Source organism: Euphorbia lathyris, chromosome 4 (genome assembly GCF_963576675.1).
Source record: "Euphorbia lathyris chromosome 4, ddEupLath1.1, whole genome shotgun sequence".
Lineage (NCBI taxonomy): Eukaryota > Viridiplantae > Streptophyta > Magnoliopsida > Malpighiales > Euphorbiaceae > Euphorbia > Euphorbia lathyris.
In genome coordinates this window covers 87,816,819-87,830,327 of record NC_088913.1, presented here as the reverse complement: position 1 = coordinate 87,830,327, position 13,509 = coordinate 87,816,819, and the positions used below count along the sequence as shown (strand labels likewise).

The 13,509-nt window shown below is 29.4% G+C and overlaps 2 protein-coding genes across 2 annotated transcripts; one reads left to right on the top strand and one right to left on the bottom strand.

Annotated features, from left to right (window-relative positions):
- Positions 1-588: 588 nt before the first annotated feature.
- Positions 589-5,302, top strand: LOC136226900 (BTB/POZ domain-containing protein At3g56230). Its single transcript, XM_066015579.1, has 3 exons — positions 589-932; positions 2,474-2,656; positions 4,785-5,302. The coding sequence occupies exons 1-3, from the start codon at positions 759-761 to the stop codon at positions 5,253-5,255; spliced, it is 828 nt and encodes a 275-aa protein (XP_065871651.1). The 5' UTR covers positions 589-758; the 3' UTR covers positions 5,256-5,302.
- A 3,966-nt stretch (positions 5,303-9,268) lies between these two features.
- LOC136226777 (uncharacterized) lies at positions 9,269-12,646 on the bottom strand. The gene is made up of 4 exons (XM_066015429.1): positions 12,434-12,646; positions 12,043-12,168; positions 11,618-11,788; positions 9,269-9,568 (listed from the first exon to the last, which is right to left on the bottom strand). Exons 1-4 carry the CDS (start codon positions 12,509-12,511, stop codon positions 9,482-9,484), a joined length of 462 nt encoding a protein of 153 aa, XP_065871501.1. The 5' UTR covers positions 12,512-12,646; the 3' UTR covers positions 9,269-9,481.
- Between the last annotated feature and the right edge of the window lie 863 nt (positions 12,647-13,509).

The window sequence follows — 13,509 nt, the reverse complement described above, 5'->3', positions numbered from 1 at the left end:
CGGGACGAAAAGAGAAAAATGGGGGGAAGACAACGTTATTAAAAGGTTAGAGATGAGGGTAAGGTTGGAAATTAGTTAATGAAATGTGTTAGTTTTGGTGAGATTTTGAAAGTGTGTTAGAAATGAAAACTAACCCCCAAAAAGGTGCTAGTTTTGTAATTGTCCCATACAACAATAACACTAACAGAAGAATAAAAAAAGAAGAATCAAACGGACATGTTAACAATTTTAATACGGGTTAATTGCATCCATAGTCCTTCAAGTATCCGATATGAAACATCAATACAATAAAACTTCATTTTTGAACTAAATCATTCAACTTTGGATTTGATTTCTCATAAATTCCTTTCATCCAGATTTTAACAATAACAGTGATTGGAATGGATCAAAACTTCATATTAAGATAAGGGAAAAAAAAGGAAAGAAATTATTGGTAAAAAGGTATAAAATTAGTTGAATTTAATATAACGAAATCCTAAAGAAGAATAGTAGTAGTTGCACCTTCCATTTAAGGATTTTTATTTATGTACATTACATGATAACATTAATTAAGTTAAATTAAATTAATTGAAGAATCAAATAAACCTATACCAACCAATCATTTAGCTTATAGCTAATAGTTGTCTGTCCCCATCATAAAATTAATTAAGAAAAAGCCAGCATGATTATGGTCTAACTAATCTTAATTAAAACCATAGTTTAAATTCAAGTCACAAAAAGAAACCACCATATACATTTTTATTTCTTCTTCTTTAAACATGGATTGCTCAATTTGTAGCTCAATGCCAACCATTCTTAGACCTCCAAGAAATACCATTTGTGGTTCTTGTTTTGAAGGAGCTAAAACTGTTATTTCATTGGTGAAAGAGCTTGAAACTGATAGAGGAAATGAAGTTATTAATCTTGTTTCTTTGCCTAATTCCTCTAATAAGGCAAGTTTTCTCACACTTTCACTTACTTTCTTGTTTTTTCTTACAATTTCACTTACTTTCTTGTTTTTTCTTACACTTTCACTTAATTTCTTGTTTTTTCTTACACTTTCACTTAGTTTCTTGTTTTTTCTTAGGCTTAATACCTTCCAAGCCTCCTAAGTTGTCCCAATACTGCAACTGACCCCCCGAACTTAAACTTGTGACAACTAACCCCCTCAACTTGTTTATTTGGAACAACTTGAGGAGGCTGAGAAGATATTAAGCCTTTTTCTTATAATAAGAAACTTTGAGATTTTCATGATTCTCTTTTCTTAGCACTTTTTTTTTTATTATAGCATGAGATTGAGAAAATAAATTGATTTTTATTTTTTTTTGTTAAATTGAGGGAGAACTGGGGAAGAAAGTCTTGGGATGCAATCTCTTCTAGTACGTGGAGGGTCACCTGAAATTAGACTTGTCATATACCAGTTGGCTTGTCCAGCCTATACAAGTTCATCTTTTATGGGTTATGATTAGTTTGACATTGTTGTGGCCAACAGAACATGCTGTGGGGAAAAGTGTTGATAGATATTTGTTAAAATATATAATAAAAGTTCTAAAAATCAAGAAAAAATATAAAAATATATATTATGTTATATTAAAAGTTAGGGTATTTTTATCCAAAAAAAATTCAATATTAGCTTTTCTCATAAATTGGGAAAGCTACTTTTTCAAAAAAACTACAAATTATAGCTTTTCTTAAAAGCTAATTTTCCAACTTTTAAGGAAATCAGTTTTACATTTATAAAGCAATGCTTTTTGCTGGGAAGCTCGAAAAACTCTTTTAAGTTCTGCTGAAAAATAATGTCAAACTAGCCCTTAAACTTGGATATGCATATTTGATGTTTGGTTCAACCTATCCAAATTCGTTCAAATCCGCACATAAAATGAGTTAGGCTTAAGATTTATCTCAAAATTCCAAATTCACATGCTTTTATATTAGTTATTTATATTTTGTTACCATATATTAAATTTTTTAAATATTTTTTTTTTGTTTTATTTATATGTTTGTTGAATTAATTAAATTTTAGTTTGATGTATTTTTTGTCGTTAATAATCATAGTTTAAGTTTAAATATAAATTAAATTTTTTAATGTAGATATATTAATTGAGCGGATTAGGCTGTGTTTTTCCAATAGTTCTTTTAGTTTGGCCAGCCTAGCCCGAACTTGATGTGGAAAAATAGTATGGGCTTTTGGGCTTGAACAAAGTATTTATGTGTTAAGCCCGGTTAGATCCTGTCCGATTCAATCCTTGAACAAGTCTCCACCGAACCTCCCTTCTCAGGATGGATTCCAATAACCGGCCTTCATGCACCGTCATTCCCTACTGCCGGTCCTGCCCGAGTCTGGCCCGACCCAATTCATATATATCAAACTTTTTAAGTTGTTTTGAACATGATAGTTGATGTTGAATAAACCACCCTTTATTTCAAAATGAATAGTTAGAAATTTAATTTTATATTTTGAAAATTATAGAATTTGTTATTTTTAATTTTTCAGGGTCAGCCACTGGAAAATGTTCCAAAATGGATAAACAATATGAAGGAAACAGAAGAAGAATTGAATGAGAAAATAAAATTCCTAAGTGGATTTATTTCTTTATTTAGAGAACAAATTCTCACTGATATTCAACTCAAGCCCGGCAACGGCGGGCCTTCCATTTCTACACACAAAGCCATATTAGTAATTCTCCTTTCTACTCCTCCTATTATATAAGGATTCAATTACATCCTCTCATATTATTTATTTATTACAACCATTCAACATGATAAATTTTATATAATATTTTTAATTTCTAACAAGTAATTCAAATTTATCTTTTATATTTTAAGAAGGCCTAATACTCCTTCAGCCCCCTTAAATTATCCAAATTAATCATTTTACCCCCTCAACTTATCGAATGTCCTATTTACCATCTTAACTCCATAAAAGTGGTATTTCTCACCCCCTCAACTTGTCCAAAAAAAAAATGTTATTGTTATTTGTATCTTTTATTCATTCTTTCTCTTTTCAACTTTTTTTGTTTGTTAAATTTTGATTATCTAATTATTGTAATATAATATTATTATAATAAACACATGAAGGATCGATATAATTATCAAATTAAAATAAAATAAAAAGTTGATATTAGAAATATATATTTTCAAACTCATTTGAATAAGTGCTATTAATGCACTATAAAGGGGTAAGAAATACCACTTTTATGGAGTTAATGCGGGTAAATATTATCATAAGGGGTGAGAAATACCACTTTTATAGAGTTAAGGTGGTAAATAGGACATTCGATGAGTTGAGGAGGGGTAAAATGACTAATTTGGACAAGTTAAGGGGGTGGGAAATACTTTTATGGAGTTAATAGGGTAAATAGGACATTCGATGAGTTGATGGGGTAAAATGACCAATTTGAACAAGTTAAGGGGGCTGAAGGAGCATTAGGCTTTTTAAAAGAGAGTATATTTTTAAAACTAATTTTCAACTGTTCTTACAGTTGAAATTATATCATATCTTTGATTAGGATTGTAAACGAGATGAATATGGTTCATACCCCTAAATATTTCACGAGTCTCCTTCTATTTATATATAAATCCCATTTCCTTCCTCTTGGGAATCCCTATGGGAATGCTATTTTATTTTTTAAAATATTAATTAAAAATTAATTAGAGAAAAGTATAAAAATAAATAATATGGTTTGACCAATTTGTAAAGACAGTTATTATGGTTTAAAAGTTTACAAATAGAGGTATGTATTGTGAAATTTGCGTTAAAGGATTTGTGAGTAAATTTTTTTATCAAACAATATTTATAGTTTAGTTGATTTGCTTGTAAGATTAGACATTGTATTTTGAGTAATTTACAAAATCAGTTTTTTTTAATTGCTTGAAATGGTCTTATTTTAGAATAAATAGTCACAACAATGATTTGTTTATTGAATGCCTATTTTTGTAGACTGCATAGAGTATATACCCTATTTGCAAACTTTTAAATCGTGAGAATTGTCTTTATAAACCCGTCAAAGCACAAAGTTTATTTTTTTTATTTTTTTCTTAAAATGATATAAAATTAACTATAAACTAATAAAAGATACTTATAATAATTTGATACTTTAATTAAATATAAATGATATGTATTTTTTTAATTCATGTTTTATTATATATAATAATAATAACAATAATAATTTTAGGGATTCTAAGGAAATAAGGATGGAGAACTCGCGGAGTGAGAAGGACATTTCTGATCCACGTATCTACTCGAATCGAAAATAAAATTTTCTCCATCTCCACCTCATAGATAATTATTTCAAATACACGATACATATAAAACCATTCCGTTAAGTGGTTTCATATCTTGAATGTACATCCTAAAATACGCAATATACTTTAACGGGAAGAATAACAACTTATGGGCAGTGACGGAGAAAGGGGTGCACAAGGGATCACTCCACCCTGGTCACCAAAATTCGCCTTGGTCTTCATTACCGTCGTAAATTTTTAGAGTATTTCGGCAGTAATACATCCAACTAATGAATTAATGATATATATATATATATATATTTCTTTACACCAATCATATCCCATGAAGTGGTATTAAAATAATTTTCATTGGTTGGATGTACTACTCATGAAGTACGGTAAAGTTTCTTTCTTCATTTGTCTAAGAAGTGTGTCTACGGTGTTGTAATTGCATCCTTAGTCCCTCTTCCTTCCTTAACTCCGTAGTAATTTAAAGATCGTAGGACTAATCTTAAACGAATTGACCGAATTCATTTAAAATTAATTAACGGAACTTTTTTTTTTTTTAATTTATATGATAGGCAGCAAGATCAGAAATATTCAAGACCATGTTAGATTCAGACTCGTGCAAAGCACCTGCAAACGACACAATAACAATACCGGAACTAAACAACGAAGAATTGGAATCTCTACTGGAATTTCTCTACACAGGAATCTTACCTCTGGAGAAGTTGGAAAAACATGTCTATTCCTTAACCATTGCAGCAGATAAATATGAAATCCCATTCTTGCTCAAATTTTGCGACAGACATTTGAATCGGTCGCTAAATTCGTCGAATGCTCTCGATGTTCTTGAAATCTCCGATGTTTGTTCTAACAAAGTATTAAAGGAGAATGCTTTGAATTTCATTGTTAAGAATTTGGAAGACATAGTTTTTTCAACTAAGTATGAAACATTTGTCACTAAAAATCCGCACCTTGCCGTTCATGTTACAAGGGCTTTTTTAATGGATGTTAAAAGTAGAAGAAGGAATGAGAATTATATTGTTTGAGATATGTATCGTGCATTTTTAACCGAGTTTGAAGTTTGCCTCGTGAAATTAGGAATTTAATGTGTAATTATAATTAAATGTTCGTTTAATATATAAGTTAAAATAAAAAAAGATATTTAATTAAAAAAGGTCTCATAAGAATATTTTTATTAGATTTGATCCATACGTTATAAATCAATTTTGTATAATATAACTACATCATATTATTCTATTCGGAACATCCCAAACACGCCGATTATATTCTAAACATCATAAATTAAAATTCCCGAAATATATATTGTTTTCAAACCTTCTTAAAATACAAAATGCTATATGATAACTTGGTAGGAAATTCTGTCTGTGTAAGGATCTTGACACTCTAGTCAAAGAAGATCCAGTCGTTGTGTTTTGGATGGAGGTAACAAAGTGATTGACGAGACTTGTATGTACGGCGAATATTCCTGCAAAGCAAAGAAACACTTGGCTATTAGATCCTTAACGAAGGACACTCCAATGCGCAAGTTAGTTTTTTTTTTCTAGAGATAGAAAGCAAGAAAGCTTAGAGAGGGAGAGAGAGAGAGGGGTCACGAGAGCTATAATCAAAGATTGAATGTTACCTTTACGCAAGGGAGTTAGACCCCTTTATATAAGAGTGAAGACTAAATATTAGTAAAATTCACTCTATGTTTAATAAGAAAAGGGAACCGAGAAATTCGATCTTCTTTATCAAGTGGCACTATCTACATGCTATACGAATTCCTAATTAGAGGATGACTCATTAAATCCACATTATAAAAGTAAAATATTTTGGAAGAGTGGGCGAGATGATTCAGATCTGCTCAAGAACGAAACTCAAATACGCATATTTTATTAGAAGCCCCATAAACCGAATTGTATATTAAAAACATAATTTTCTTTCAAACTGGTTGTTTATCTCAGTCCGTGTAATTCCCCTTTATTATCAATTTGCTTACCTTTATCATCTTGAGCATGATCTTTACGATCTTTGTCCTTTTCTTCCTCAACATAATCAACAAGTTTTTACTATCATCATACTGCACGAAGCTTTGTCCCTAAGCTATTAGCTACTCGAAGGTTTGGGTGGGCCCGTTTATCATTTATGCCTTAAAGCTTCATAAGTGGTTCCTTTTGTTAGAGTAGTGGCAACTTATTGATTTAAAGATTTAACAAAAGAAGCCATTTGGTGAAACCTTGTGAGGTAATCACGAAGAGGTTTCATGCTCCACTGCTAGACATCATGAAGATCAATGCTTATTCTTCGAACTTAAATTACTTCCACACATTGAGCTATAAATTTTGAAATGAATTTATAGATCCAGCTGCCCATTCTCTATTCCACTTATGTGCCACCCCTAATAGAGTGGTAGGAAAAAGTGTTCATATCATGGCAATGTCCTGAGTGTACATATTCATCATGCTTATGAATGTAGCACAATGCTCATTTGGATCTTCCACATCTGAATATTGAGGTAAATAAGGGTTTTCCAGCATGGTGGAAAAGAAGTGTCAATAATGCATTGCAAAAAAGGGTGGGGGGGGGGGGGGGGGGAGTGATATTTGATCTCCTACCATTTTCTTGAGCATTCCTTTATCTGGAAAATGTTGGAAAAATACTTTCTAAGATTCTCCAATCGAAGGTTTCTCAGCACTATCGTAAGGACTAGTAGTATTTGAGATTTCTTTGTCTTTTTCTTTGATGATCACCTTGTCTATCGTGTTGATCACTACTTATGCTTTGAGAATGGCTTTTAGTCTTGTATTTTTTGTCTTTTTATGTGCTCGGGGGAAGAAGTTATGTCTTTAGTTAAATAAGCCCACAATTGTTAGTTCTCCTATTGCAATTATAGCTGGGTTTCAATTATTTGGGCTTGAGTTTCTTGCATTTCATAATGTGGCAAGTCATCATAATATTATACTAGCATCTGTAGAGTTCCAAGTTGCATCAAGCTTATCTGTTGTGTTATCCTCGAATTATCAATTTTGAGGTCTTGGTTGTCACTGATTGAGATTATTTCTTTCCCTCCCAACGTAGAATTAGAGGCATCTTTCCACCCTTCTAGTCGAGAGATAAGTCGTTTTCGACCAGTGTCTTCAGGCAACTTTCCTTCCATGTTGTGGAGAAGTGTTTCAAGCTAGAAAAGATGAAGATCCAAAGGTTGGGGATCCAGGTTTCATGCTTACTACATCAAATATTGAATCTGGTCCAAGTTAAGAATTGACTTATCCTACACTTGGATGAGGTCATGGATACACTCCGATGCTAAAGTTAATGATCAATCCCAATAAAGAAAATATCATATATCATAAAGAGAGAGAAAGTAAAGATTACATTTTTCATCAGTTCTTTATAGTGTAAAAATATCATCTTACCTCTGACTTAAGCGATCAGATAGCTTCTATTATGGGCTCTCTTTTGTTAGTGGGCCTTTCAAAATGAAATAAGCCTTGAAACATAATTAAATAGGGCCATATCAAAATTTTATTTAACCCAAAAACTTAAACTAATGGGTAAATTTGATATAATAGCATTTATTTATAATTATATGTGACAGAAAAGAATGAAGAGAAACAAACTAAAAATAGGTAAAAACTTTATTGTATAAAAGAAATGATAATTATTTAAATATGGAATCTTTTTAATTTTCTTGAATTCTTGTGAAGTTCAGATGAAAACAAAAACCCATATCTCTGCACGATTTGCCAATGTTCACGGTGTTAAATTAAAACCTAGTGTCTGCTATTTGCTATTTGCTTTTCACACATTTGGAATCATTCTATCTTCACTAACTTCTCATTCTTTATATGCATTTTCATTGCAATAAATATATGGATAAACCATTTATTAATTTTTATATTTTTACATATTATACTATAATTTTTTGTATTTTTAAAAATAATTATATAGTTTCTTATTAGTTTTTTTCGATAACTCTTTAATCATTTTTTAGAGTCGATGATTAAATTAAACTAAATAATGAAAAAATTATCTTCTATCCTGTTTTATAATGCTAAAATATATATATTTTTTTTCTTTTCTTTATGACGTAATATTAATATCTATAATGTATAGTATTTGAATCGTATTTTTTTATGTAATGATAGAACTTTAATTTATTAATGTACATTTTTTTTTATTAAAAATGAATGAAAATATCTAAAATTTATTAAATTAGGAAATAGAGCTATATAAAATTGTAATTGTAAATGTAAATTTTTTATCTCTTATAAAATTCATCTAAAATAAAATAAGAATATGATTTTAATTTTTTTTATCTAGGTTTATAATAATAATATTTAATAGTATCAAAATTTAATAGAATGAATAATATACTTTTTTTATATACTAATATGTACAATTAATGAAATTTTAGTGTATATATACTATAGAAATTTTATTATAAATACGTTGATGAAATTTGAAAAAATAAATAAAAAATAAGTTTTTTACTTATTTATAGTTTTGTACTTTGATATACAAAAATAAAAGGAGTGACTAAATGGTTGATTAAGGCAAAACTTAAGTACCTTATAATATATGTATGAACTATGTATCTAGTAAAAATATAAGGTTTAATTAATTGTTTACCCTAAATAAATTAAACAAAAATAAATAAATATCATTTTAGTTTTTTTTTTTTTTGTAATTACATCTGATTAATCGGTTTGAAGTTGTTTATTTACTCTTTATATGACCTAATCCTTAATGTCGGATTGGAAGATCCGAGCAAGGAGTGGTCTTAAAAGATGTCGATGGGCTTGAATCTCACACTATAGATGGAGAAAAAAAACTCAACTATATTAGTAAGATGTATTTTAAATATATATAAACATATGTGTCAACCTTATAACAAATGTAAGTTGAATCACATAACATCTATAAGATATTTGACTATACTGTTTCTCTGAATTAAAGTTTAATGTTTAAATTAGAACTCAAACTCGATATCTAATTTAAGCGACTTGATATCTTTACCACTTATTCATAATGCTTTTAATTAATTCATATATTCTAATTGAAAAACCATTTGATTTTATTAATGCATTGCAATTCCCTTTTTGAATTTGCATCCCTAATTTTTCATTACTTGAACAACAACCAACCTAGATAGATGAAACTAAGAAATTAAGAAAAACTGAAACTAAAATTACAAAATAGGATATATTTATAATAATAAGAACTGAAAATTAATTTGATTAATTGATTAATTAATTAATTGATTGATTAATTAGTCCTCAGCAGCATTAATCTCACTCCAGTTCTTGATAGCTTGCAAGACTGATTGTTTCACTACCTCACCATCAATGCTTTCATTCTGCAAAATCAAAATTCATACACAAATAAGATATTGAAATTTTTTCAATAATTAAATAAAAAATAAGATATTGAAAATTTAGTTTATAATTATGGATATTATTAAGATTCAAACTCTTGTCATTTTATTTTTAGAAATTTTTGACACCATTTCAAACAATTATTCAACTAAACCGCGAAGATTTAAGAATAGATTTTATTATCAATTTTATATAATGTTTTAAATGAAATAATTCGTATCTCCTAGATTAAAGGATCTACTTTAACGAGAAATTCTATAATACTTCAATCACGTAAAAAGGCAATATGTTTCTTAATGTACGTCGACTTTATAATAACACGTAACAATATTTTATCGATTCGATCCATTGACCAAAAACCGTTACAAATACTAAATGCTGGTTGGGGTTTTCTTTTTCGAGCTCATTTTTTGATTTTTTAATCTAAACATTAAATATATAAGCGTTTTGTTAGAATGAAAAACAAATGCTAGTAGCGATTTTAGAAGAAAAATCAGCTAAAATCTACCAACTAGTTTTGTTAGGATGAAAAACAATTATTGGTAGCTATTTTAGAAAGAAAATCGACTAACATCTACCGGCTATCAGAAATAATAAACAGTTAACAACAACGAGAAGTAACAGCTAAATCACACAGACACTAAGCATAGATTCAAGTAATATTTTTATTTTCTATAACAAATTCAACATATTAATATAGGCCTATCAACTTTGGACTTATTTTCTTATGACCCCTAAATTTAAAAACATAGCATACTCCCTGAATTTTGTAATTTACTAACATAAACTCTATTATGAAAATAAACAACCACAAAATGACAGATAACAATCTCAAAATAGAAAATTCAAAGAATTAAAATTTCTTAAAACTACATTTACTGTGGAACTATCGTTTTTTATTTTCCAAATCACCATTTTTGCATTTTCTCTCTCTAAACAACAATTTTTTTCTCCTAAACAAACGACGCTTAAACAACATCCAAACCAAAAAGTTTAAGAATTAAAGTTACTTAAAATATCATTTTCCATCAGATCTGCAATGAAGGTTTACCTGCTATTGAAGTGGTCCAAACTTCTATATTAGTAAACAACAAAATTTAGGAGAATTTCATATCCGGTTTTAAAATTTAAGAACCATAAAGAAAGTAAGCCTGAAATTAAGAGACTCCGAACTAATTAAATCATTTATTTTTCCTTTTTGACCCCACCTTATTGGATGGATCTCGAAAGATACGAAAGACATCTCTCCAAAACGTACATACGACTTACATCGAATACGAATTTCCACAGAATTCTATATAATTTACTCTACCTATATATATATATATATATAAAGTAGACAAAAAGAGAGCCCACATGAGCATGTGGCTAAACATGGTATAGTAGAAGGCAAGTACAAAGCCACTTCATTGATGAAATTATACAGAAGCAAGCAAAAACCTATATATATAAATAGCAAGAAGACATAAATCAGTGACTAGAGTCAAGACTCAACCTCACACTAACAAGAAAATAATCATTCCTACATTACCAATAATAGAGTATACCAATCTCATTTTCATTTTTAACTTCCTCAGTAATTTTAGATTATTTTTGTAATCAAACAAATCCCTAATTTCTCACATGTGATATCTACTTCTACATATATTAAAAAGAACAAAGGGAGAAATTATCAAAATAGGCCTAAAGTTTTCGGGAAAGTATCAATTTGAGCTCCACGTATAAAATAGTACCAATGCAGGCTTAACGTTTACAAAAAAAATGCAAATTTAGGCCTTGATAACGAAACTTCATTAAGTTCTCTCAGAACTTAACGGAGTAATATGAATGACGTGTCACATTTTGTTATCGAGGCCCAAATAGGGTACACTTTTGTAAACGTTAAGCTTACATTGGTGCTGTTTGATACGTGGAGCCTAATTGATACTTTCCCAAAAACCATAGGCCTATTTTGAGAACTTACCCTAAAAATAAATAAATATATATATATATATATATATATATATATATATATACATATATATACATACCTCTCCTCCAACTGCTTGTAATCTGAAAGTATCAGTACAAGAAACCCTAGCTTCTTGAACATTAAGATTGAGTTCTTCAAAAGCTTCCAATATTGAAACAAGCAATCCTGGGCAACTTCTTTCTAACAACACATTTATTAGAAATCCCTTTTCTAGGGTTTCTACCGTAACCTGCGAAACCCATCACCGGATTAATAACTGTCGGTTTGGTTCTCAATTTCACTCTAAACAGTCGATAAAAAGTGGCTGATTAGAGCTATTTTGAAAGAAAAATCAGTAACAATCACGAAATTAATAAGGGTCTTCTTTTCGTTATTGTTTTACTGAAAGATTAAGCTGATAGATAAAGTCCGATAATCGTGATTATTGTTACACCTGATGAATTATGAGGAAGAAGAAGAAGGAGAAGAAAGAAAAGTAATTACCAGAGGTAATGGATTTTGATGAGTTGAAGATTGTGCAGAAGCCATATCTTGATTGAGTCTGTCTACCTTGTGTTTTAGGTCTTCAATGTATTTGGTTGCATCTACTATGATTGAAGTCTTATTCATCTGTTCAATCAAATTGGGAATTAAATCATCAATACCGTTATTGATTCTATATATATTTCTGCAGCAAATTGAATAAACCAGAGAAAATCAAGGATCAATCTCATTGATTGGTAAATAATTTCATAAACAAGTTGATGAACTGAATTTAGGGAAAAATCGAAAACGTTATTTCTAAAACATAGCTTTCAAAACATGGTTAGGAAAGGGAAATTGAAACGGAAACGGACACGAAACGTTGAGAAAGAGAAGAGAAGGGGATAATTACAGCACGAGAGTGAGTAATGGAACGAAGAAGTTGAAGCTTCTCATGCAGTACAGTTCTGTTGTTCTCCCTAGAAACCATCTTCTTTTCTTTTGTTGATGAGAGTGATAGAATTAATGAGAGGAAAGTGATGATATAATGAGAGGAAATGAGCTCTCAAAATCTATATGATTCTTCTGTTTTCTTCCCTCACATGACTGCATCAGTTTCTTCACACCAAATTATAATATAGATTCTTCCTAGACTTACATCTATGCCCTTCAAAAAAAAATTATTTATTTATTTTTGGGAGAAATTAAAATAATATTTTTTGGTGATAGATATTAGATATATTTATTTGTCATTTTCTTTTTACTTTAAACTATTTTTTTCTTCTAATTTTTGGTGTGTAAATATAGCAAAATATGACCCAAAATAATTTTTTTTAGGTAAATAAATGAGTAAATTACATGAATAGCCTCTGAACTTTGCACTTACTTTCATTTTGACGCTTGAACTTATCAAAATTGAACATTATGACATCTGAAACCTTACACTTTACTAACATAATGACTCATTTTAATCGTTAATCAATATATGATTACTCTAATAATAGGTAACCCTCTACTATAAGACTGACATACATTATATTCTGAGCAACTTTAATTCTTGAATTCTTTGGTTTTTGATGTTTTTTAGGTGTTATTGGGTTATGACAGAGAAAATGATTTTTAGAGGGAGAAATACCCAAAACTGTGATTTGGAAAATCAAAAACTAACAAATTTAATTTTTGGATTTTTTAATTTTGAGATTATCTTTGGTAATTTTGACGTGATCAATTAACAGATACCAGTAGTGTTCATCTAGATCCTGAATGACCAATTGGTTATTAACCTTTAGATATATACTCATCAATTCTACAACTTAGAATGCTTTGGATATCTACCGTAAGATTATAATGAGTACAAATCAACAGTGAATGACCAAATTTATTTGATCATTGAGGGTCTAGGTGAACGCTATCGGAGCAGAGACATACATTAGTAAATTATAAAGTTTAGAAACCGTAATATTCAGCTTTAAGATTTAGGGACCATAA

Bases quoted from the DNA above. Each gene is read 5' to 3' on its own strand.
- LOC136226900 (XM_066015579.1), top strand. From the start codon at position 759: ATGGATTGCTCAATTTGTAGCTCAATGCCAACCATTCTTAGACCTCCA. The intron at 933-2,473 runs GCAAGTTTTCTC...TTAATTTTTCAG, and splicing joins TGCCTAATTCCTCTAATAAG to GGTCAGCCACTGGAAAATGT. The intron at 2,657-4,784 runs GTAATTCTCCTT...TTTATATGATAG, and splicing joins CTACACACAAAGCCATATTA to GCAGCAAGATCAGAAATATT.
- LOC136226777 (XM_066015429.1), bottom strand. From the start codon at position 12,511: ATGGTTTCTAGGGAGAACAACAGAACTGTACTGCATGAGAAGCTTCAA. The intron at 12,169-12,433 runs GTAATTATCCCC...TTGATTGAACAG, and splicing joins CCATTACTCACTCTCGTGCT to ATGAATAAGACTTCAATCAT. The intron at 11,789-12,042 runs GTAATTACTTTT...TGGGTTTCGCAG, and splicing joins ATCAAAATCCATTACCTCTG to GTTACGGTAGAAACCCTAGA.